The sequence below is a fragment of the Leptodactylus fuscus genome, chromosome 4, assembly GCF_031893055.1.
Source record: "Leptodactylus fuscus isolate aLepFus1 chromosome 4, aLepFus1.hap2, whole genome shotgun sequence".
Taxonomy (NCBI): Eukaryota; Metazoa; Chordata; class Amphibia; order Anura; family Leptodactylidae; genus Leptodactylus; species Leptodactylus fuscus.
The window spans coordinates 168,004,887-168,030,118 of NC_134268.1; the positions used below are offsets into that span (position 1 = coordinate 168,004,887).

The 25,232-nt window shown below is 41.4% G+C and overlaps 1 protein-coding gene across 1 annotated transcript in view; it reads right to left on the minus strand.

The window, feature by feature from the left end:
- Positions 1–2,757: 2,757 nt before the first annotated feature.
- CMC1 (C-X9-C motif containing 1) overlaps positions 2,758–25,232 on the minus strand; it is a 37,027-nt gene continuing 14,552 nt past the window's right edge. The window contains exons 3-4 of the mRNA XM_075271378.1: positions 5,399–5,489; positions 2,758–2,976 (exon numbers count right to left, since the gene is read on the minus strand). Of these exons, the coding sequence (XP_075127479.1) occupies positions 2,856–2,976; positions 5,399–5,489 (212 nt within the window). The 3' untranslated portion in view covers positions 2,758–2,855. The remainder of the gene's footprint in view (positions 2,977–5,398; positions 5,490–25,232) is intronic.

The following is a 25,232-nucleotide window of genomic DNA, read 5'->3' on the forward strand; positions in this document are numbered from 1 at the left end:
TTGCTTTAAGGTAGATCGTTCCAAAATACAAGGTAGAAAATGGTCAAAAACAAATGTATAAAGAAAAACAAAAGCAACAGTGTAACAATACCATAGACTGAACCCAAACCTTTGCAAATTCTTGGAGGCAATATCTATTCTCTATGTAGTGTCTGTTCTGTTTTCTAGAAATGTTAAGTGAATTGTTATCTTTACCCTGTAGTCACATCAAAATAACAATGTTTTCTTCAACGTAAGTGAATGATATTCAAAAAAACCATATCGGATTGTTCTCTTGATATCTTGTAGCTTTCCATTATCCTGCTCACATCTACACTCTGTAAATAATGGGTACGGTATCAGATGCTGAAAGTTATTGTGGCCAGTGAACACAACAGACTCGAGGGATTGCAATCTCCTGCAAAGTAATAGAACACAACTCAATATGCATAAAACAAATCCTACTTGCTCGGCTTTCGCTGATAGAATCAACTACCTGTGTAATAAGAAAGCAGAAGAAACTATTTCTCCAGTGACTGCCTTCTCCCTGTGATGGCTAATGTAGCTTACTCTCTACACCCCCGTAATTAGTCAGGTGGCCACAAATAAAGTAATGAGAAAATAAATTATTTGATTGCCATTAGAATTTCTGTCTATTGTATCTATGCAGAAAGAGGGTTGCGTCATGTTTACTGGCTGTTTAACCACTTCAGTACCGGGCCAATTTGTGGTCCAGGACCAGATACAATTTAGGTTTATCTTGTATGTGCAGTTTAGAGGGCTGTAACATTTTTCTCATACGTCTCTTTCAACAAATTTTTGTGTCTTTTTTCGGGGACACATAGGGCTTTATTTTTATGTTGTTTTTATTTTCAAATGTCTTTTAATTTTTTTTTATATCCGGGAAAATATAAACATAATAGGAGGGAAATTATGTCTGGTTTTCACTTTATTTTTTTTGTTATTTAATAACAAAGTGCTAATGAAAAACTTTATAAAATAGTTTTTCCTCTCTGCTACGGTAATTTTTATTTTGTATGGTGTTGTCAGGGGTGGAGCTATAACCTTTAATAATGGCGTTTCATTAGCGTATTATGTTATTTATTTTTTAAATTATTTTATTTACGTGACCGCCGGGTCAGAGGGCGGCCCCATTGAGCGCTGTATACATGGCGATTAAGAAGGCAGGGACGAGAATAAACCTTCCCTGCCTTCTCTCTGAGATCTCAGGCTGAAGTTACAGCCGGCTCCCAGCTTCAGCAGCTGCACAATCTCCGTGCAGCTGCTGTGTTCTGACTGGACGTACTGGCACGTCCTGTCAGAACAAGGCAACCACTTCTCGGACGTATACAGTCTATGGGCGGTCCGGACGTGGTTAATATGCTTGTACACAGATTTCCCATCCTGAATATACAGTACGTATAACAATTTGTCATTTTAATATGACCTTTTACCTTCTGTGAATTGAAAAAAAAAAAAAAATCTTGTGTAGGTTTTTTTTTTTCTTTTTAATCTATAAAATAGTTGGGGATCTAACAGGGTTTAAAAAAATAAATAAAAATTAGAACACCCTTTTAAATATTAAAAAAATACAAAAATCCAACCAAACATATTCTCCCGTAACCTCCTACTTTCCATTGATCATATGTTTTTGCATAAAATACCCAAAAAGAAAAAAACATCAGCCGCACATCCCAAACTTATACGTTGATCTAGTGCTTCTCAGCAAATTCTCCAATACTGAACACGAGGTTCTTAGTATACATATTGATCAAGGTGTATAAGCCCACTAGCCAAAATCCTCCATGTGAATGGACCCTTACTGTCTTGTGGATGGGATTTAACCACCTCACCCCTCTGAAAAAACCTGCAGTGCAAAAGGTCTTGCATTGTGGATGTTGAACACTTATAATGTGAATTGTTGCTTATTGTCCAGCTGCAGTTTTAAAGAAGACCTTTCATGGGTTTGGGCACAGGCAGTTCTATATACTGCTGGAAAGCTGACAGTGCGCTGAATTTAAAGCACTGTCGGCTTTCCCGATCTGTGCCCCGGGTAAAGCGCTATTGGTCCCGGTATCGTAGCTCTTTACAGTCAGAAGGGTGTACCAGACAGTCTGTCAGGAACGTCCTTCTCTACAACAGGGCCTATCGCGCTGTAGAGTGTGAGCAGGGAGGAACGCCCCCTCCCCTCCTGATAATACTCGTCTATGGACGAGCACTGTGAGCAGAGGGAGGAGGCGTTCCTCCCCGCTCACACTGCACAGTGCTATAGGCGCTGCTGTGAAGAAGGACGTACCTGACTAACTGTCAAGAGCGCCCTTCTGACTGTAAAGAGCTACGGTACCGGGACCGATAGTTCTTTACCCGAGGCACAAATTGGGAAAGCCGACAGTGCGCTGAATTCAGCGCACTGTCGGCTTTCCAGCAGTATATAGAACTGCATGTGCCCGATCCGATGAAAGGTCCTCTTTAAATCTTTTTCAATGCCCAGAGGTTGTTGCTGATAACAAGAAAATTGCCAGTTTTTTTGTTATGAGTGGGTCTGCAGTGGCCATAAAATGGATTCTCCCTTTGGCTATATATACTGTATAGAGTGGTGGTTCTTGAGTTAAACCTAATCCTATGTTCATGTTGCAGTAAACTCCTAAATAAACCCTGCTCCACCTGGTGGGGCCAAGACATTGAGCAGTATTTTCAAGGTGCCTATGTAGAATTGTTAAAGTTTGATAATCATAAACTAAAACATCACATTATATTCCAGACATTTAATACATTAAACCAAGGAAAAGAAAAGAACATTTATTAATAAAGAAAATAATATATCAAAATCAATTTTATGACTGATAATTTACAAGAAAAAAATCTTTCACTGTTTATCACATGCTGGTTGGTAGTTTCTGTTGTCTGCTTTTGTTGGGAACTCCTGTCCTCCTAAATTCTTCTCGTTCCTTTAAATATTCCTGTTTGCATTCTTCATAAAAAGTTGGGTCTTTATAGCTGAAAAGAGATTAAAATAGAACCTGTAGTGAGCTTTTGGCTGACTAGTAAATAAACACTGTAAAGGTAAGTTCACATCTGCGTTGGACTATCTAAATTTGGTGGAAAGAATTCCTGCACATAGGACTGGGCTGGTTTTAGTGCAAAACTGGTAGAAACCAAACAGACGCCTGGCGGACCCCATTATAGTCTATGGTGTCCATGTAGAACTTCCTTTTTGGTGGACAGGATCTGTCTTTCGGGTCCCCTTGTGAACCCCAACAATGAAGAGACAAATGCTAGTGTAAACCTAGCGTTAGGTTAGATACACATTCAGGTTTTGGTGTAGTTTTTAAGCCAATGCCTGGAGTGACTATAAAGGGAAGGATCTCTTGGCTGGAGCTTAAAAACATCATAAACTGAATGTGTGAATAGAGCTGTATTGGCAGTACTAACAACTTTACAGAAAATTTGCTAGCGGAAAAAAGCTAGAAGCAGATTACATAAGACTGTATGGGAAGGCGTTTTTAGGAGGAGGATTTTGAGGCGGATTCCGCCTCAAATTCCTAACCAAAAAACTCTGTGTGAACTCAGCCTTACACTTGGAAGATCCACTCTTTTACATATCTTTATAGATCAAAATGAGGAACAGGTCGAAGCATAACGAAGGGAGGAAACATTTTTAATATTTCTTTAGGGAATGCTTATCCCTTTACCCACTACTTATTTTGATCTAAAAAGACATTCAAAAGAGTGCATGTTCCCATTTTCTTGTGATAATCATTCAAGATGGAGTCAGTGTAACTCCCCTTCAGGATATTCAGGCTTCAGATACACCCCTTGACTCTGTTTATTGTTCTAGTGACCCCTGTGCAGTAAGCAGGTCACTCTCCACTATAATGTAGGAAAAATATATACATGCCCTTCCTTAACTTTTCCATTCCAGTTTTCCATCTTATGTGTGTGGCCACACAAAGGCTACATTGTGTTTAGGCTAAGGCCTCACGTGGCATTCTGTAGCATAAAAAAAAATGCATTAGACAGCAAGTTTGCAGAGGTTTCCTCCACGACTTTGTTTCAATTATACCTATGGGGAAACCTCTGCCATTTCCATAGGTATAATTTACATGCTGTGATTTCCAATAACACGCCAAATTTGGAAACTGCAGTTTTTAAATGAAAAATGGGCAAGGGATTGGCAAGATACTAAATTGTTAAATTGGTTTCAGCATAAAATTCTAGCTCAGGCTGAGTTCTCACCGCGGAGGGAAAAGTCCTGCAGGGGGAACTCTTCTCTGCCGCTTTCAATTTTAAGGGTCCATTCACAAGGCGTAAACGCGCGCTCATTTTGGCAAAATACACGTGTAAAGAATACACGTCTAAAAATAAGACTCCCATTGACTTCAAAGACATTTTTTTTTTTACACGTGTAAAAAAAACCAAACACGGCATGTTTTTTTACACATGTACAAAATGTCATTGAAGTCAATGGGAGTCTTATTTTTGCACGTATATTCTTTACAAGTACTTTGCCAAAATGAGCGCACGTTTACTCCGTGTGAATGGACCCTAAAAGAGTGGGAATTTGGGGAAGCTGGAAAAATCTTCTAGTCAACAGTTCAGATATGGTATTGGTAATGGTATTTAGGGGAGTATTTTCTCTTTTTTTATTTTTTAATTCCATGATAAATAGATGGGTAAGGGTATTTTGTTAAAATATAATAGTGTATGTATTTGTGATAAAAATATATATTGTCCTCTCAGTGTTCAATAGTATTATGTGTGTACGGGGTTGGCTTTACTGAAGGAGTCGGCCTGCTCCCACATACACATGAACACTGCAAGGAGGGAGCAGAGCTCCGTTCCAATCACCTGGCCTGGTGTTAGAACAATCCTGGAAGCATTAAACACAAAGAATCTGGGCAGTAGGTATGTAAGAGAGTTCATGGATAACACTCTCACCCCTGCAGAGGCCTAAAATAACAAACATTGCATACTCACATCTCCTTTCGGTCAGGAATCCCGTGCAGAGTCTCCATTTGGGTCTCCCGTGTTCCTGATCTTTAGCCCTCACATGAGTGATACACCAATCAGAGGCTGAGCAGTGATGTTTCGTATACGGCGTATCACTGCTCAGTCACCGATTGGCTCACGTACTCATGTAATGGCAGAAGGTCAACAAAGACCATGGACCCGAACAGAAACTCTTCACTGGATTCCTGGCTGAATAAAAATGATGTAGTGTTTGTTATCTTAGACCCCTGCAGGAGTTAAAAAAAATTATAATCAGTACACCCCTTCAAAATGGAACCCCCTGCTTTTGACAACTCCATTTTTTTCTAAGTGCAGCCCATTTACCCGGATGAGCTTGAGACCCTTGATCTAAAGATACGATACGGTTGGCTTGCTATCGAGTTTCCTGGTGACAGACATGATCACTTACTGTTTTGTGAGGCATTCCTTCAGTGCTGCATTTTCATCTCTGCACTTTATCACCATGAGAAAACCATTTTCTTGACAGCATTTTGTGAAAGCTGAAAAAAGATCAAATAAAATCTCAAACATTGTACAATCTCCATTCTTTTCACAGATTCCACACACAACATACAGGGATTGCCTTGCATTTAAAGAAAGTAGTCAACTTGTAGGGAATGGTCTAGTCGAACAAAACAAAGCAAAAAAAAACAAACCCAGAACTTATTAGTGAAAAAGAGGAATTTGCTTCCTCCCAATAGGTGGCGCTAGAAGTGAATTCCTATTTTTCACCAATGAGGTCTCATTTGTATTCCTTAGGCTGAGGCCCCACATTGCGGAAACACAGTTGTTTTTTTTTTGTTGCAGATTTTGAGCCAAAGTCAAGAATGGCTACATAAGGAATGGGAGATATATTGGAAGTTCTTATACTTCTCCCTTCTGCTCAAACCACTCCTGGCTTTGGCTCAAAAAAACGCAGCAAAATCTGTAACAAAAAAAGCTGCGTTTCCGCAACGTGGGGCCCCAGCCTCAGATTTCTTACCAGGGCATGCTTGGTCTAACACAGGTTTAGGGAACCTTTGGCTCTCCAGCTGCTGTGAAACTACAACTCCCAACATGCTTCATTCACTTCCATGGGAGTTCCAAGAACAACAAAGCAAGTATGCATGCTGGGAGTTGTAGTTTTGCAACAGCTGGAGAGCCGTACGTTCCCTACCCCTGCTCTAACAAGTCCCTGTACCAGTCCCTACCTAAGGCTGAGGCCCCACTTTGCGGGAACACAGCTTTTTATGTTGCAGATTTTGTTGCAGGTTTTTTGAGCCAAAGCCAAGAGTGGCTACAAAGGGAATGGGGAATATATAAGAAGATCTTATACTTGTATCTTCTGTTCAATCCACTCCTGGTTTCGGCTCAAAAAACTGCAACACAAAAAACTGCATTTCTGCAACATGGGGCCTTAGCCTAAGATTGCAAAGATAGTTCTCTCATTGGTCTTTATCTACATTTGCATTTTATGCTTATATGGACAACATTTTTTCACCACTTATTCCAATTCTGGATAGTCAACATTAACATTTTACATTGATGACGTTTGTTTCTATGCCGCGATTTTCTCCATAAAAGATCAGAAGACGCAACTAATCCAAGTCTGTATTCTTCTTCCCAATGTCATTTCATGTGTAATTACCTTTAATTTACTGGATGTACAAATGAAGCAGAAATTGTGTTCTCAGTGCTAAAATGACATGTACTGAGTCACAGGCTGGAATATTTTACCAAATAAATCCCAACATATACATGCCGCACGGTATATCCACAAGATGTAAGAGACAAATATGAAATGTAATTAAATGGAAAGACCAATATATTCTGCATGATGGCACAGGCTGAATTTATAGCTTCTGAAATTGGTTTACACATGACTAGGGCTTCTAATACAATGTTATAGCTTTGTGATCAACAAATTAATCCTTGTTGTAAGCATTTTCTCACTCGCTGACCAAATCTGATCCTCAAGTCTCGCTATGGCTGGCCTGCAGCCACACTCTGTTTGTAAGGTCTTTGTCGCTTATTTAGCACAAGGATTTAATTAGAATCCTTCCTTTCATATCGCATAACACATAACCTGCTTTTATTTGTTTCGATTGATAGAAACAAATGGTAGAAATGGGTGGGATGAGGCCGTGCTGCACATGTGGCTGATAAAATAAGTGCCATGCCGTGTATTAGTACAAAAGTATGTCTTCTGACATTATCATTAGAGATGAGCGAACACTAAAATGTTCGAGGTTCGAAATTCGATTCGAACAGCCGCTCACTGTTCGAGTGTTCGAATGGGTTTCGAACCCCATTATAGTCTATGGGGAACATAAACTCGTTAAGGGGGAAACCCAAATTCGTGTCTGGAGGGTCACCAAGTCCACTATGACACCCCAGGAAATGATACCAACACCCTGGAATGACACTGGGACAGCAGGGGAAGCATGTCTGGGGGCATAAAAGTCACTTTATTTCATGGAAATCCCTGTCAGTTTGCGATTTTCGCAAGCTAACTTTTCCCCATAGAAATGCATTGGCCAGTGCTGATTGGCCAGAGTACGGAACTCGACCAATCAGCGCTGGCTCTGCTGGAGGAGGCGGAGTCTAAGATCGCTCCACACCAGTCTCCATTCAGGTCCGACCTTAAACTCCGCCTCCTCCGGCAGAGCCAGCGCTGATTGGCCGAAGGCTGGCCAATGCATTCCTATGCGAATGCAGACTTAGCAGTGCTGAGTCAGTTTTGCTCAACTACACATCTGATGCACACTCGGCACTGCTACATCAGATGTAGCAATCTGATGTAGCAGAGCCGAGGGTGCACTAGAACCCCTGTGCAAACTCAGTTCACGCTAATAGAATGCATTGGCCAGCGCTGATTGGCCAATGCATTCTATTAGCCCGATGAAGTAGAGCTGAATGTGTGTGCTAAGCACACACATTCAGCACTGCTTCATCACGCCAATACAATGCATTAGCCAGTGCTGATTGGCCAGAGTACGGAATTCGGCCAATCAGCGCTGGCTCTGCCGGAGGAGGCGGAGTCTAAGGTCGGACCTGAATGGAGACTGGTGTGGAGCGATCTTAGACTCCGCCTCCTCCAGCAGAGCCAGCGCTGATTGGTCGAGTTCCGTACTCTGGCCAATCAGCGCTGGCCAATGCATTCTATTAGCCCGATGAAGTAGAGCTGAATGTGTGTGCTTAGCACACACATTCAGCTCTACTTCATCAGGCTAATAGAATACATTGGCCAATCAGCGCTGGCCAATGCATTCTATGAGCTTGATGAAGCAGAGTGTGCACAAGGGTTCAAGCGCACCCTCGGCTCTGATGTAGCAGAGCTGAGGGTGCACAAGGGTTCAAGTGCACCCTCGGCTCTCCTACATCAGAGCCGAGGGTGCGCTTGAACCCTTGTGCAGCCTCGGCTCTGCTACATCAGAGCCGAGGGTGCGCTTGAACCCTTGTGCACACTCTGCTTCATCAAGCTAATAGAATGCATTGGCCAGCACTGATTGGCCAGAGTACGGAATTCGGCCAATCAGCGCTGGCCAATGCATCCCTATGGGAAAAAGTTTATCTCACAAAAATCACAATTACACACCCGATAGAGCCCCAAAAAGTTATTTTTAATAACATTCCCCCCTAAATAAAGGTTATCCCTAGCTATCCCTGCCTGTACAGCTATCCCTGTCTCATAGTCACAAAGTTCACATTCTCATATGACCCGGATTTGAAATCCACTATTCGTCTAAAATGGAGGTCACCTGTTTTCGGCAGCCAATGACTTTTTCCAATTTTTTTCAATGCCCCCGGTGTCGTAGTTCCTGTCCCACCTCCCCTGCGCTGTTATTGGTGCAAAAAAGGCGCCAGGGAAGGTGGGAGGGGAATCGAATTTTGGCGCACTTTACCACGTGGTGTTCGATTCGATTCGAACATGGCGAACACCCTGATATCCGATCGAACATGTGTTCGATAGAACACTGTTCGCTCATCTCTAATTATCATGCTATTTGTGTAGAATAAGAGGGTCATGTCTGGTACAATTTCCCAGTTAAATGTTTATGGTATATGCCAGGTAAATGGAAGCAGCGACGTCTGTATCATTGAGCAGGTCTGCTACTCTAGCATCTTGCTCCAACTCTATGGGAACTGCCAGGTGGCCATATATGATTTCACCAAGATCCTTTCAAAACAGATTAAACTAAAATAAATAAAACTAAGGCCAAGTTCACACTTCTGTTATTTCTTGTCACGGGATAAGAGCGTCCCTCATGTTGTTTACTTCAGAGTGGAGTGTGGGGTTCGGTCTGTGTCAGTAAGGTTAGGTTCATGCCGGGACTGGATCTCCATTGGAGGATACTTTTCCCCATTCAGCTTTAAAAATGCAGAGAGAAAAGTCCTGTAAGGGCGGGTTCACACCAGCGCCCGAACTCCATTTTCAGTAGACTTAAAATTTGGCAGACCGTGTCCGGCCGTGAGCGTTTTGTGTTGTGTTTTTTCTAACCGGACACAAAGTCCTGCAACTTTGTGTCAGGTTAAAAAAAAACAAAAAAAAAACACGTTTCGCTGAAGAGAGCACAAAACGCTCACAGGCGCTCAAGGCCGGACACTTTGAAAAATGACTGCAGGTTTCCATCTCCTGATGGGCAGGAAACAGAAACCTGCATAACAAAAACCTGCAGGTGTGAACCCGCCCTCAACAGCGCTTTTCTCTCTGCATTTCTCCATCCTTTTCGACCACAATCACGACAGACCCCATTATAATCGGTCCGTTGGTAACCGCTTTTTAAAGTGAATTAAGTTTCTGTTCGAAGGAGGGGGCAAGGGATCTTCAAGTGAACATCCCAAATGGAAACCCAAACGCAGGGGTGAACCTAGCGTTACTCTGCTACGGATAATATCCGTTGCTGTCATCCGATGACAGTTAAAAGCAATGAACATTAATAACAGTAGCGTGAACATAGCCTAAGTCACTATGCACACGACTGAGTGTGCAGCCTGAAGCTCCACAGAGGGGGTGTCTGATGCTCCGTTCCAATGAATATAGAGCATGTCATCATAATAGAACAGATTGGAAGCCCCCATAATAGTGAGTGCATCATGGAAGGCACATGGCTGACATTCAGAATACATTCCACACTGCAAAATCCGGCCCACACTGGAAAACACACTCGGTCGTGTGCATGAAGCCAAAGATAGTACAGCCAAACATTAACTACTTTGTAAAAAAAAAAAAAAAAGCTAACATTTTTAGGGTGAAATGTTCATTAACTCCTCGAAAAACCTGATTTTGCTCCTATGCATACCAGCAGTCACAATTTTATTTTCTGTTTCATTTGGCATAGCTATAGGACGGTTTATAGTTGATTTGTACTTCAGGTTGGTGCTGGGATTTGCTACATGAACCTTAGCATATCATTTCTATTCATTTTTTTAAAAATTGCAGAAGAAATTCCACTGCAGTTTTTTTCTGGTTATACATCAATGATCTTATGAATTTATTGCACAGGTTATAGATGTGACAATAGAAGTGCAAGTTTGTATTATTTTACCTGCTGGGACTTCTGTTTAGTAAAGTACGTGCTTTTATGTGATCTGCCCATACAAGGTTATGGGTCCCATTGTGTCACAGGGATTACCTTCAGGTCTTCTCACTACAGACTCTGTCCTTGAACACTAATAAGTGACAATACATGCAACAATTTTAATCGGGGAATTCCATGTCAACAGTAGGAGTTGCCCAACCGCACCACGCAGTACCATAATGTTTCTAGCTTTCTATGAAATGTCCATAGGGCCGGGTTCACACAGGTTTTTTTGGTCAGGATTTTGACCAAAATCTGGCTTAAAAAACTGCCTCCCATTGAATGCAATGGGTTCCTTTTTGTTCTTGCTCGCAAGAAGCGAGCTGCCCTTTCTTCAGGCAGATTCCGTGGCTGATTCAGCCACGAACATCCACGGCATGACACCCCCTCCCGACTAGGCCCATTCGTTTGGGCCTAATCCAGAGCAGCATTTTTTGGACTGGATTCCTCCGCCTCAAAATCCTGTCCAAAAAACTCCCGTGTGAACCTGGCATAAATGACCACCTTGCCATTTCAACATGGCAACTTTCAGACATCCTTATTACAAGTGATGGATACCAAGAAAGAGGGGAGGATGTCAAAGTACAGTATATCACACACTATGCCCAAATTCTCAAAGTAAATAATCAGTATTTGCCAGTTGGTGGTGTAAAATATCAGAAATAGCATTTTGCAGGATGCATTAAAGCAGGATATTTCCCAGTGAAAGGTTCCCTTTAAAAAAAGAATACATGCTTGTTATTTGAGACTATGAGACAATACATATGTATTATGGTAAACCATTAAATGAACACTAAACCTGGGAATAAATGATAGAAGTAAAGAAGAGATAGCGCTACCTTCACTGTTTACTGAATGATCCTGACACACACCATCTTGGATAATCCTACAAAGGGTTAATCTGCTGATCTGTTCCATCTTCAGCTGCTGGGTGGCTTGTAGGGTGAAGCTTAGGGTTGGTTCACACTAGCGCTTTTATTCCATCTGCAAGGAGTCCGCATGGAGACCCACCCGGACGGAATACCAACGCTAATGCAAGCGCTGTGCAGTTAAGCACACGGAGCCCATAGACTATAATGGGCTCCGTGTGCTTGCCGCGCACTGCCAGCACGAATGAATTGTGCGGGCCATGCGCGGCAAGCACACAGACCCCATTATAGTTTATGGGCTCCGTGCGCTTAACTGCACAGCGCTTGCATTAGCGTTGGTATTCCGTCTGGGGGGGTCTCCATGCGGACTCCTTGCGGACGGAATACAAGCGCTAGTGTGAACCAACCCTTACAGGCGTTTGTCCTATTGTAAACAGGGCATAGGAAAGGCTGTTGCTCTAGCCAGTTGTCTTACAGCTACTCAGAACAAAACTGTGTGCCGTAAAATCTCAGCCCCTTCGCCTCAAACAATATTTCTTATATATTGCTACATTTTAATGGATCTAAAGAATGGAGGCGATTAAGGGATGCATTTCTGGGATTTCTGTATATTTTCAGGCCTAAAATACATATATCTAAAATGTATATAGAAGAACTTTACTGGTGTAAATGTGATAACTATATCTCACCTTTGTAATTGTAATATACAGCAGGTCTATAATGAGCTTCCTGATGCCTCCAAGCTATGAAATGCGTCTCATTTACCTTTGCCAGCTTACAGGTTCATTTCATTAATGTGACAATGTAGGGGGTATTCAGCTTCTGTATCCATTGGGGTTTCAGAATTCTAGCTCTTCACATATAACACTGACATTTCAATAATTCATACCGCTTACCCGTATATACTTGAATATAAGCCGAGGCCCCTAATTTTACCACAAAACAACTGGGAAAACTTATTGACTCGAGTATAAGCTTAGGGGGAAATGCAGCAGCTACTGGAAAATTTCAAAAATTAAAATGGTCAGAGTTTTTGGATGCAGTAGTTGCTGGGTGCTGGAGAAGGGGAGGGGGTGGTTTGGTTGTCTGTCTGCCCCTTCCCTGAGCTTGAGGACTGTTTTTTTTTTTTTTTTTTTCCCCACTTGGAATTCATCCTGGCTGAATATAGGGTATCTGCAGTGCTCCTATTAACCCCTTTCCGACGGAAGAGGAGCACTGCAGATCCCCTATATTCAGTAGACCGGGCACTTTCAGACACAGGGATACTTAATGTGTATGTGTTTCATAGTAATTTTCTACTTTTATATGTATTCTAGGGAAGGAGGGATTTTGAACTTTTATTTATTTTATTTCTTTAAAACTTTCTTTTTTCACTATTTTAAGGGAGTTTCAGACACCCTCGAGTATATATGGTACTTTCCAATATTTCTCTTAAGTCAAAGTTCTCTAACTGGAATATGCTAAGACATTCAAATTGGAAGTCCTGCCTTCTAGGTTAGCAAATAAGAGATGTGTACTATAGAATAAGAGAATAATATACAGTAATAAAAAAATACCGTTGTCAAATTAAAAGATGACTTATTTGTTTACTTATGAAGCGTCTTAAGAATTAATAAAAGCAAATCATCCAAAAGATCGACACTCGCACCAATGAAACTAAAAAGCTAAAGTAGCATCAGCCTTGTATTGTAGTCAGGCAAGGGCGCGAGATTTCAGGGGAAGAGCACGCACACATTCTTCAGCTGTAGGCTAGTGGAGGTATGATGTGAGGTCCCCACTGAAAAATGACTGCTGAGTTGCTTTCAGTAAAAGAAATAATTTCTCTTGACGCTTTTGAAGGCTGCTTTTATTTAGCAAAAGCCATCGGGAGGTCCCTCTCACTTGTTAAGTCACCAGTCTTGTTTGGTTAAAAGGTGTGATATCCCAGGAAGAGACCCCGAGTTACAGCAGCAAGCACGCTCTGCAACCGTGATAAAAAAGCCTTGCTTGGAATACACAGACAGAATCATTGCAAGGTGATAAAATAAGCCCTTCCAGTTATAGCCTATATACTGATACAGACAAAGCGTACATTTAATACTTCACTGAGATATAGTTTCTCTGCACTTTATGGATCATTATACCTCTAGATATATACGGTGTCATTTTAGACATTAGCTAACCATAACATTACACGTATACTGCATGTATATGGCAATGCACACTCCTGTTAATAGGTAGATCTATTTGTTAGTAGTGACACAGAACATCCTTTACCCACAAAACTCAGTTCTTCCTGGTAAGGAACCCCAAAGCTGTAAGATCATGCAATCTATACTTTTTAAGGCTATGCCCCTCCCCATATTCCTATAGCCCACAGTCCCTAACCTAGTGCTCATGATCCAAGACTTTAGAATATTACAAGTACGGTAATCTGTCATACTGAACATGTATAATCTGCAGGCTGCAAGTTAGACAGTAGAAAGAGGGAAGCAGACTGATATTTAGTTTTGTGGCTACAGATTCAGAATGACTTATTGATGTAAAATCCTACTCCTTTTTTACGCCTAGGATTTATGCGGATAGACAGCCTTCCTGGTATGACTGTACATACAGAGATAGCTAGGACGCTAAACTCAAAAACATCAGGGTTTTACATCAGTAACATACAAATACTGGATCTTTTCCCACAAAACTGTACCTGTTTGCTGCACTCCTCCTGCTCTATAATATGTTGCCCACAGAACATACAGGACTGTAAATAGGTTCCCTTTAAATTATGGTATACCTCCATACTAGCACTGACCCCATACAAGCGGGGGGAGAAGAATGAACAGAAAAGAATGGCTAGCTACTATGTACCTGTATACATAAGCTTGTCTGCAGGGTGACTGGCGCTGGATACTGGCAGAATATGCACAGTTCATACCCTTTCCCATTACAGGAATACGGCAAGGCTACCTACTGTATATTACCTGATAATTCATGAATGCTCTTCTCCATGTCACCATTGTAATAAAAGTTTTTTGTTTGTTTGTTTGTTTGTTTTTGGTTATACAATGGGGGAAATTAACTAACCCATTTATACCAGTTTTCTGGCTTAAATATGGCACATTTTTCTTTATTAGATAGGATAATACGGGTAACTAATACAAAACTGTAGTCTGATCACTGCATTTAGAGTTGAAAATGACTTTTGACAACTAATTTTGGGTCTTTTTTGTCATTTTCCTGGATCGACATTGCAGTATACTAGGTTGAGCTTCACAATCTTTATGTTGTCTTTAAACACAATATAACTATACATTCAAATATAGCATAGGTAACTATTTCAGCCTGACACACTATCTTTATAGCTCAGGTTTACCAGGTATACTGGAAAAGCTACTGACATACAAGCTAAATGTGTCCTCATTGGTTCATTGGACAGACACTAAACCTGATCCGGTAGAAAAAAAAAAAAAAAAACTTGGAACATCATTGCCTATGCTACTTCAGACTCGGAGACTAGTGAGGAGGCTCCAGTGAGATAACTGTCTACACCCATAACCCACTTGCAGAGATAAGACGAAACACCCTGCACACACCCTGCGACCTGCTGCAGACTGGCCATTCAGTAATGCAATGAGCGAGATCCCATTACTACCTGCGTCTCACCCTTAGCTAAGGAAATACACAATGCTATCAGGGAAAAGCTTAATAAATTAATTGAAAATACTGTGCAAAAGATTTAGAAAGGTGTGGGAAAATGCTGCAAAGTAAGAATGCTTTTACTTGTCTGGGATTACATGAAGAGACAGAAGAATCTGAGCATGCCCTTATCCAAAGCCAAGGAACAACTTACCTGCCAAGATCCTTCAAAACCTGTGTACAAGTGTACCTAAACAACTGTTTGGAAGACAAAGGATGGCTACACCTAATATTGATACGATCTAGATTTCCCTTATGTTGATTAATTTTGCATTTTGAAAGCATTTTTACTTTTCAACATAACTTCCCCCCCCCCCCCCCACCGGTCTAAAACTTTACTGTATCTCTGATGGAAGGCTCAAAACATCATGCATAGCTCACCACAATACAAAGTCAACACTTTCAGGTCACTTAAGTTTCCTAAGACGCACAAGAGTATGTATAATATAAGTCATTGGGACAAAACTCTTTCAAAGTGTCCTGCAAAAGGACCTCTTGTCACATCAGTTTGATCTTAGCAGAGTTAGGCCTAGTTCGCATCTGTGTTTGATATTCCATTCGGAAAGTCCAAATGAATTAAAAAGCTGTTAGCTAAGAAAGTACATGGACCCCATAGACTATAATGGGGTCTGTGTGTTTTCTGCGTCTTCCGTGTCCGCAAGAATCATGCAGAGAGAAAAGTACTTCAAGCAGTACTTTGCTCTCCGCATGATTCGTGCGAAAAACACACGGACCCCATTATAGACTATGGGGTCTATGTGCTTACATAGCTAAACGCTTTTTAATGAGTTCAGTATTCCATTCGGGGGTTCCCAAGCAGACTCCCCAAACGGAATACCAAGTGCAGATGTGAACCAGGCCTTAGGCTAAACAGCAACCAAGCAGCAATGAGAAAAAGTGGCAAACATAAGGCTACATGCACACGACCGAGAGTGCAGGCCGAGGGGGAAGGGGGACAATCATATAGCGGAATGCACTCGGACGACATCCATCCCCCATTTACTTCAATAGGGGTTCATTTGTTCCGATGCTACAGAGCAGGATAGGACCTGCTGTATAGTCATTGGAATGGAGTATCAGACCATCCATCAGGATAGCCTCGGCCTACACACGTAGTCCTTGCTTGTATGTATGAGGCATAAGCTATAGGTACTGACATATGGTCGAATTTTTGAGCTCAGGACTGAACAGTCACTTTAATTGCAAACCTGTCTAGTAACACAAATAATAAGCACTGTGTACTTCTGTATATAGGGCAGATATGTAAATAGTAACAATTAGAAGGGTTTTTTCCTGTCGCAACTAGTGCTGGACACCATGTGACATAATTGTGATCATTATGCAATGAAAGATTAAAAGTAAAGCTCTGTCTTCATAGTAGTTTAGATTGTCCAGCTTTGTTCTTAGGCCTGGTTTTCGTTTCTTACCGTACTGATCTTCTACCTTTGAAAGTATTGCTTACAGTCAAGTTACGTGCTGCACTTCCATGGCGTCTGCACAGATGTGGTATTCTATGTTCACATGCAATGTATCTGGCGACTACTGAGACATATCAACAAGGCTCGCACTTGTTAAGAACATAACTATAGACAGCGGCATAACTTTGCCCGTTTTGCCCTGGCTGCAGCCTGAAAATCTTTACAATTTTTCTACTTAGTAGCTGGCCCTACTGAGGTGTCATCTCACCATGTATATTATCACAACACTTAAGATATTGTGATCACACTCTTCAGATAAATGAAAGTGTTTGCCATGAATAGGGAGGGCTACTTTTATTTATTTATTTCTCCATGCTCGACACCTTGCACTGATATGATTTGCAGGCGTTAAAACAAAGAGCAGCCGAGGTGCAGGAGTGTGCGAAGCCCATAGCTTCAGTACAGGAGGAAACATTGTCACTACAAGCTGCTTACAGGGTACAGTGTGTCGCAAAGACGATTTCTCCGACGCTTGTCAAATAATATAGTTGTGAACGTGTCTGCTGCTAAAACTACAGAAGTCACACAAGGAGAATATAGCACAACACTCAGCAATAAAATATAGCAATGGATATACAAATGATGTCCGCCATGGCACACAACCTCAAGCTCTGTAGCTGGCATACTAGCCAAGAGTCATCCGCTGGCATATATGTGCATTGTAGATTAGCTATTGACCAAACCGTTGTAACCCTTTGAAAAAAGAATTGTCATAGCTATTTTAAGGCGTCGAATATACACTCTTATTTACTCTGCTTTGAGAAAAGTGGATTAACCAGGAATAGTCAAGTCTTCAGTGAACTTCATATGTTCTAGTTAACCTTTTAATAATAACTTACAATTTAAAGGGGGTCAGGCACCAGAACTCAGTCACTAGGATCACTTGAATTAAATGATATTCTCCATTGCTGAGATATCGCGGTTTATGTCAATCTCATATGAGAGCTTTACAGCAACAAGGGTGTTGTTGTAGCTCCAAAGAGGTAAGCGGCAGCGCTCCCATTGCTTAAAAGAGCTCAACTGCATATTGACAAAAGCAATATTGCGGCAAAAGAGGCAACGATTCACAAGGGAAAAACATTATTTGATTCAGGTGACTCTAACCTATGAGTTGATGTGCTGGGTTCTGGTGACATACTTCCTTTACGCCCTGGGACTGCCTAAAAAGCTGTAAAGAATCTGCCAGTATTGTCTAGTTGTGCTCAACATTAAGTGCCCTAACTTAGCAACAATCCTTTAAGACTCTCAAAACCAATGTGACCTACTCATCCAACTTGCCACATTGTTCCCTTCTGATGACTGCTATGTAGAGATGAGCGAATACAATTTGAAACGGCCGTTTCGAATAGCACGCTCCCATAGGAATGAATGGATGCAGCCGGCATGCAGCTGGCGCCGGCCGCTTAAGCCCCTGTGCGGCCGTTTCGAATAGTATTCGCTCATCTCTCTATGCATTGTGTAGAACCATCACTCAAAGTGGCATACAACTGTCCAACTGTCAAACTTCTTTTTTTTTTTTTTTTTTTGGGGGGGGGGGGGTTGGACGGATGCAAAGTCCTGCATGTCCAAATTAGTGTCTGTGCAAAAAACTGTAATGTCCTATATGTGGAAGAGAGACTCTAAAACTGCCAAACTCAGTCCATTCTTACAATGAGCTGATGGTCCGACATTCTATAGGGTATGAATGAGTGACAGAGACCAAAATGCCAAGACTTGTAAAAACCACTGGTATGAAGGTCCACTGCCTTGACCAGACCTGGGCAATGTACGGCCTGCGGGCCATATCCGGCCCCCTGACTGATTCAGTCTGACCCGCATAGCTTGACTAGGGTGGCGTGTCTTAGTGTCGGCAGGACAGTGCAAGAAGATGGAGACATGTGTGGTGTGTGTCCCAAGGTACTGAGAGGGGAGGGGAATGTGAGCTCCAGGTTGGAGAGTGTGTGTTTCTCTTTGTGTGTGTGTCTGTCTGTGTGTATGTCTCTCTCAGTAACCTAGGGGAAGAGATGGAGGGGGAACATGAAACTGGGGGCAGATGGAGGGGGGGACATGAAACTGGGGGAGAGGTGGAGGGGGGACAAGAAATGGGGCATATGAAGGAGGATATGAAACTGGGGGAGAAATGGAGGGAGGGACATGAAACTGAGTGTAGATAAGGGGGGCACTTAAACTGGGGGGACATTAAACTGGGGACAACTGGAGGGGGGATTAAACTGTGGGAGTAGCTGTAGGGGGACCTGTCTGCCTCTAGTTGCCCCCAGTTTAATGTCACCCTCCAGCTACCCCTACAGTTTAATGTCCCCCTCTAGTTGCCCCCAGTTTAATGTCCCACTTTATCTGCAATTAATTTATTGTTCCCCTCCAACTACCCCCACTGCTAACGTCCCCCTCCAGCTGCTCCAGTTTCATGTCCCTTCTAGTTTCCACCAGTTTAAACTGGGGCACTAGGAGAGGGACTTAATACTGTGGGGCAGTTGGAAGGGAACATTATAATGTGGGGACATATAATGTACGAGTGACTGTAAGAAGATTATACTGGGCAGAGTCAACGTAAAAGTGGGTGGAGCTAAATTTACCACGGCGTGCATAGCCCTCTAGAATAGTTTCAATTTATTATGCGGCCCCATGGGAAAATAAATTGCCCACCCCTGGCCTTGACTATATTTGGAAAGAAAAAAAAAAGAAAGAAAATTCTTCATACCTTTAATATTAGAAACAATAACTTTTTATTTGATGCACACCTATGCAGTGGACACACCAGACAGTTTAAGAGGAAATCACACAAATAAAGGGTGCAGTATGAGAACCCAATATCCTTAGCAAGCAGCGCCTTGACAAAACACTTCTAGCCAAGTCTAGGTGTACTTTATTATATACTAGCTGTTACCTGTGACTTCGTTTGCGGTGATTGTAAAAATGGGTATATACAGGCGCGGGTAAGGTTTTCGTACTGTGTATAAGGTATGGGATATGAAATGTAACTTTGTATCTTGTTTTTGCTGTAATTGCGAGAATACGTGAGACTTTTGTGTTCAACGTAATTTGTATTTGAGCATCTATACGGTGTTGGTATAAACTGTACATAGTGTCTTTGGGACAGAGGTATTTGAAGTTAATATACCTCGATATACGACATTGTATGCTTTGTTATTTTCTGCCATTAGTGTGTTGACCTTTTTTTGTTTTTAAAAGTTTCCATATTCTGACAGCAGTCACTTTTTTATTTGTCTGTGTCGGCGGATGTCTTTTTTTGCGGGGCCGGGTGTAGTTTTAGTTGTTGCATTTTCGGGAAATGCTATTGGTTTGATCACCTTTGATTGATATTTGTATGATAATGAAAATAGTGAAAAAACAGCAGTTTTGGACTTTTCAGTATGTTTGCCGCTACGGCGTTAAGCGTCCAGGCAAAATATTTGTATAGCTTTGTAGAGCGGGTGATTTCGGACACAGGGATACCTAACATGTATCTGTTTCACAGTATTTAACTACTTTTATATGTGTTCTAGGGAAATGGGGGGAATTTGAATTTGTAATACTTTTTTTTTTTGTTTTTGCATTTATTAGACCGCCTAGGGGTATTGACATGGGTGGGGGGTGTCACGGATTGTCAGAGCGCTGGGGGTCGGCAAACATGGCTGCTCCGGAGCGTTAAAGAGAGCCTCCTGGAGTATCGTTAAGGTGAGGGGCAAAGTGGTAAAGTATATGTATATGTGATTGTGTGGGGTTAGGGGCGAGGCTGTAGAGGGCAATATGAATTTTGGGGCTTGCTATGGTCCAAAGTGTGTGAGATTGCAGAGATGGTGGTGTGAGTTTGGGTTTTGTGGGGGTCCTGGCACAAACGTATGTGCGCTATTGTGACGAAAAGTAGCCTATTGCGCAATCGGGTGTATTAACTATGTTTGTGGAAAATTTCAGCCAAATCGATCGAGCGGGTTTTGCGTGATTGAGGAACAAACATTCAAACATCCAAACACACAAACCCACAAACTCATATTAATAGGATGGTTTTTGATATTTTTATGGATTGCCCTGATACCCTCACGGTGGGTCTGAATTATCCAGAAGCTACTCAGCCCTGTTGTGACAATTTACAGAACCTTTTCATACCAGACTACAAGTGTGCTCTGGGGGAGAGACCAAACTCTCTGAATGAATACTCCAGGCTCATAAGCCATGTGTCTGCTGTTTTCTTTCAGCATTCCTAGTAAACAAACAGTACATATTTTTCCCTGCCATTTGGGTATTATGGACCTCTAAACCAGTATATGTTGCCCTCACATAGGAGGGTTTTTTCCCCATGAACATAATCCATATACTAATTTGTAGACAGCGAAAGTGTAACTAAACTTTCAAGCAACTTTTTATGTTGTCAGTTTCTGTGACTTTAATAATTATTATTATTTATTATTATTAGATTTTGGCTCCTCTCTGTGAAATCACGTACTGGAATCCACTTTATGTCCCTTCTGTTCTCTCTATAGCCACCAAAAATCCTCTTAGAGTAAGTTCAGACGGGGTTTTTTGGTCCGGAACCTGAGACAGTTAGCCAAAACCGGCTAGCCGCAACTGAAAGCCGATGTACTGCACCGGCATCCAGTTGTGCACTCCGCTCTGGATTAGGCCCAATGAATGGGCGACGCTGCCCGAAGAATGAGCATCTCGCTTCTTTTTCCGGGAGCCAGAACAAACTGGCTCCCGGAAAAAAGAACTGACCAGCATCCATAGATTTCAATGAGAGCCGTCTTTTTCCTCTTTTTAAGGCGGATATGGCCTCAAAATCCTCACCAAAAAACTCCATCTGAACTTACCCTTACTCTTTCTCACAGTGTGTATTGAAAGGCAAGCTCCTGTATAATGCAGGGAATTTGGGGCTGGGGGCAGGGGCACTTTAAACTGTTTCATTTCAGGGGCTAATAAAATGTAAAACATAAGACTCATCTTTCACACGATACAAAGATTGTATTCACGCAGAAATCACCAGCTGAAAACATTGTCGGGACTGGGTGAAGCTGCATATAGATATGCCAACCTTTTATAGAATGAATACATTTTATAGATTTTCTCTAACTACCTTAGTGGTGGCAGTCTGTTGTTTTGATAGGTTGCCGATGGATATGACCATGAATGCAGGAACTTTCTATGGACTGGGGACTTGTCAGAAACCCAGAAATCATTTCCTCATTGTGGCTGGTTATCTTCTCGTGCGAGAACACAAAAACAGGCAGGGCCAGGTGCTTGTACATGGCGATAACCCAGACACAATAAGGAAATCAAGATTGAGTTAACGACATGCGCCAAACCATAAAAAAGTTCCTGCATTTCTGATCATATTGGCAACCTATGAAGACAACAGTCACCACTAAAATGGTTAGAAAACAATACGCAAAATCTGCACAAATGTTTAACTTTTAATTGACTCCTAATCTAAATATGGTTATGTTCATGGGAAACCCCTTTCAAGGTGAGAGATCAGTTTTAATTCCCTTATGGTACATTCTTTGTTTGCTTACGGTGTATACTCATTATTGGTTTCCATAGCAGTCCATCCCAATTAAGGGCCCAGAAGGGGTCCCTAATCTTTCTCCCTCTATTATGAAGACAACAAATTTAGATTCCCCATTCACAGTTCCTCTCCTGTTCTTGTGTCCCTAATATTTTACTGTATATTAGGACGAGATGCTTCACAGCATTTCTATGACACACACTATTTTACGTTTTTGGTGCATTCTAGTTGTCACATGATTTACCATGATTTTTGCTTCACAATGCTGTAAAGTCTCTTACCATAAGCCGTATCCTCCTGACTTGACTTGTATTAAAATCGAACTTCTGCTTACTCTGACTTTAGATTTATAAAAAAAAATAAAAAAACTAAATTACAAACTTTAATGAACTCTGTGCGGACAATGCTTATACCCCAGTAACACCGAGTCCTCAGATGACACTTTCATACATGTACCCCATTGTGTGCGAGACTTGTAAAGGAGGCAAGAGCGCATTCCAAAAAGCGATTTCATGATAAAGCTAGCATGTCTTTAATTCGGTGCCAGATCAAGGTTGATTGGTTTATTATGTGGCTGCCTACAATGTGAAAGTGCTCAGAGAATCTTTAGCGGGTGCACGTAATGAGCCAGGAAGTTGAGAGGATGAGCATGAGAATGAGATTGTTGTGCATTGTTCAACGCCGGGCGCATAAGCTGCTTGGTATTGTCAGTACATTGCGCAAAGCAGACTGGCCTAGATTGATCATGGTTCAGTTAACATCACTGAATATCTAAAACCTCTGACTCAATTAATTCTCACCTGATTAGGATGAGACGGAGATTCAAAGTAAATCATCTCTCCAGTCAAGTAGAAATCAATATTTCTGATTTTACTTTTAAATCACGCAAGAAATAATAAAATATCTGCCGCTGCCTCCTCTCTACGATACAACGAGGGCCGCTTTTATATTCTACCCTGCACGACTGATTAAAAAGAATTATTCTAATTTGAGCAAGAGCATATAGAGGAAGGAGATTAATATAAAGAGTGGTAGATGAAACAAACTAATTACATTCACACAAAGGGGGAAGCACGTTGCATTTGTTGCCCTGCCAAAGATCTTAGGAACACAATGGCATCTCCAGGTTTTATTAAAACTAACAATATACAATAGATTTAAGGCGTAGATCAAAAACTGCAGGAACCTCTATAGACGGTTTCTTGATATGGAAAGGAAGTTAACAGAAATTTGTAGGCAATTACATTTTTTTCATATATAAGTCATTTCAAATTTTGTAGAGTTTTAGGTTAAGGCTAAATGTAGCGAGCCACAGAAAAAAGCGCTACAGAAAAGAGCGCGGTGGAAACGTATCAAGGTTTTTTTCTGCAGTTTTTCACAAATTCCCTCTGCAGACTTTCTGTCCCTATTATACCTATACAGAAAATGCTAATGCTTCCACAGGTAGGAATGACATGCAGCACAACGGTTTTTGAAATCGCACGATTTCCGATGTGGATATTTTCCTACAAGCTGTGGATGGAATTAGCCAGAATCTTATCCACTTTGCACGTACTTTTCTCTCGTTCTTTGTGCTGCTATTTGGTTCTGACGCTTCAGTAACAATGCCGAGGATCTACAGCTTTTCTTTCATTTTGACCTCTTCCCTCTTTTAATTTTTATTTTGCACCTGGAAAACGCTCTTAATTACAATAGACTATTTTAACCAACAGAATTATCTAAGCTGACTGATTACCAGGAAAGAAGATGAATGGTTTTTTACATGTTTGTTCAATAGTTACTGGTCCATAAGCCATATCTGTGAGAGAGAGATCCATCACTTACCACGTATGGCCAATCTGAACAACTGTAACAGCCACAATGGACTAAGATCTGCCTGACTGTGTGGATCGCATGATCAGGACCATAATTTGTTCGACCATCAACCTACTTGTATCACGCGAATATGAACACCTTAATAGATAGCGTACAGGACATAACCATAAGACCATGGTGAGCACAGCCTAGCACTATATGACATCTCTATCTAAGTTGTCACTTTAAGTGCAAAGCCCTTCTTACTGACTTTTAGATTCCTTCAAGTGCTCGTAATCCCTCGTGTATTGTCTACAAGCAAGGGTTGAACAATACGTAACACATTTGGTATCAGTTAATAAGTCTTTCCTACAATCCCCACAGCACATGTACAAACTACTCACCATTATTATTGGAGCTATGGGGTAAAGTTACCTTATAAACTACTGTTTGGCGTTCTGTTTGTGGACAAGAACTTCACAGACAATTCTCCTTTTTGAGTAGTTTCAGCGCATTTTTGGCCAAGCAGAAAACCTCATACAATGTGGGCACTGTGGGAGATTATCCAGTGAAGTGTGCTCCTTGTGAAAGCCAAGCCTACCAATGAATGTCGTGTGAAACAAACCACACCGGTCAAAAGACTTATTGAATGACACCTACTTAACAAAACGAGGAATTAACTTACGTGAGGATCCATGTGATAGCCTATACAGCAAAATAGCAATGTGACTTGTTGGCTTAAAAAATGGGACCCTTAGGAAGCGAGAAGACATTAAATAAAACCTTGAGAAAATTATCTAATTTCATTATTTGACTAAGAATTGCTATGGACATAACCTTGTCTTCTGATGCCTTTATGCAATGTATGTATCTCTAAATGATAGCAATATCTCATTACTCCTTACATAGGAAAATATATACAGTATACAGATACAGAATGCAATACGTTCTTTTTTTTATATCACTAAGCATGGGTGGAAAAAGAAAACCCTGTCAGCTTGCTGAAATTGATATTCATTAGGGCACTTTTACCTGAATAGGGAACATTTGGGCTCTGTGGTCTTTATGATAGCCCCAGCTGGTTATGGTGGAAGGTTACGGCTTTACCACATTCTGTTCAATTCTGAATCCTAATTAGTCCAACGAATCTATAGCTGTGAGCACCAAGTGTCCGGGCTCAAAAGAAACTAATTAATGCCAGCAAATTAGATCAACTCCAAAGATCCAACAGCCAAACTCTTAGTTAAATGCTCCTTGTTAATAGGAAGTGTAGCTGTCAATAACTGCTGTTGGTGGCTTTAATGAGGCCCGTTTCTTTCATCGAAAGTGATTTCATGTCTCTTTGTCCTTGTAAAAGCTGCTCCTTCCCCTT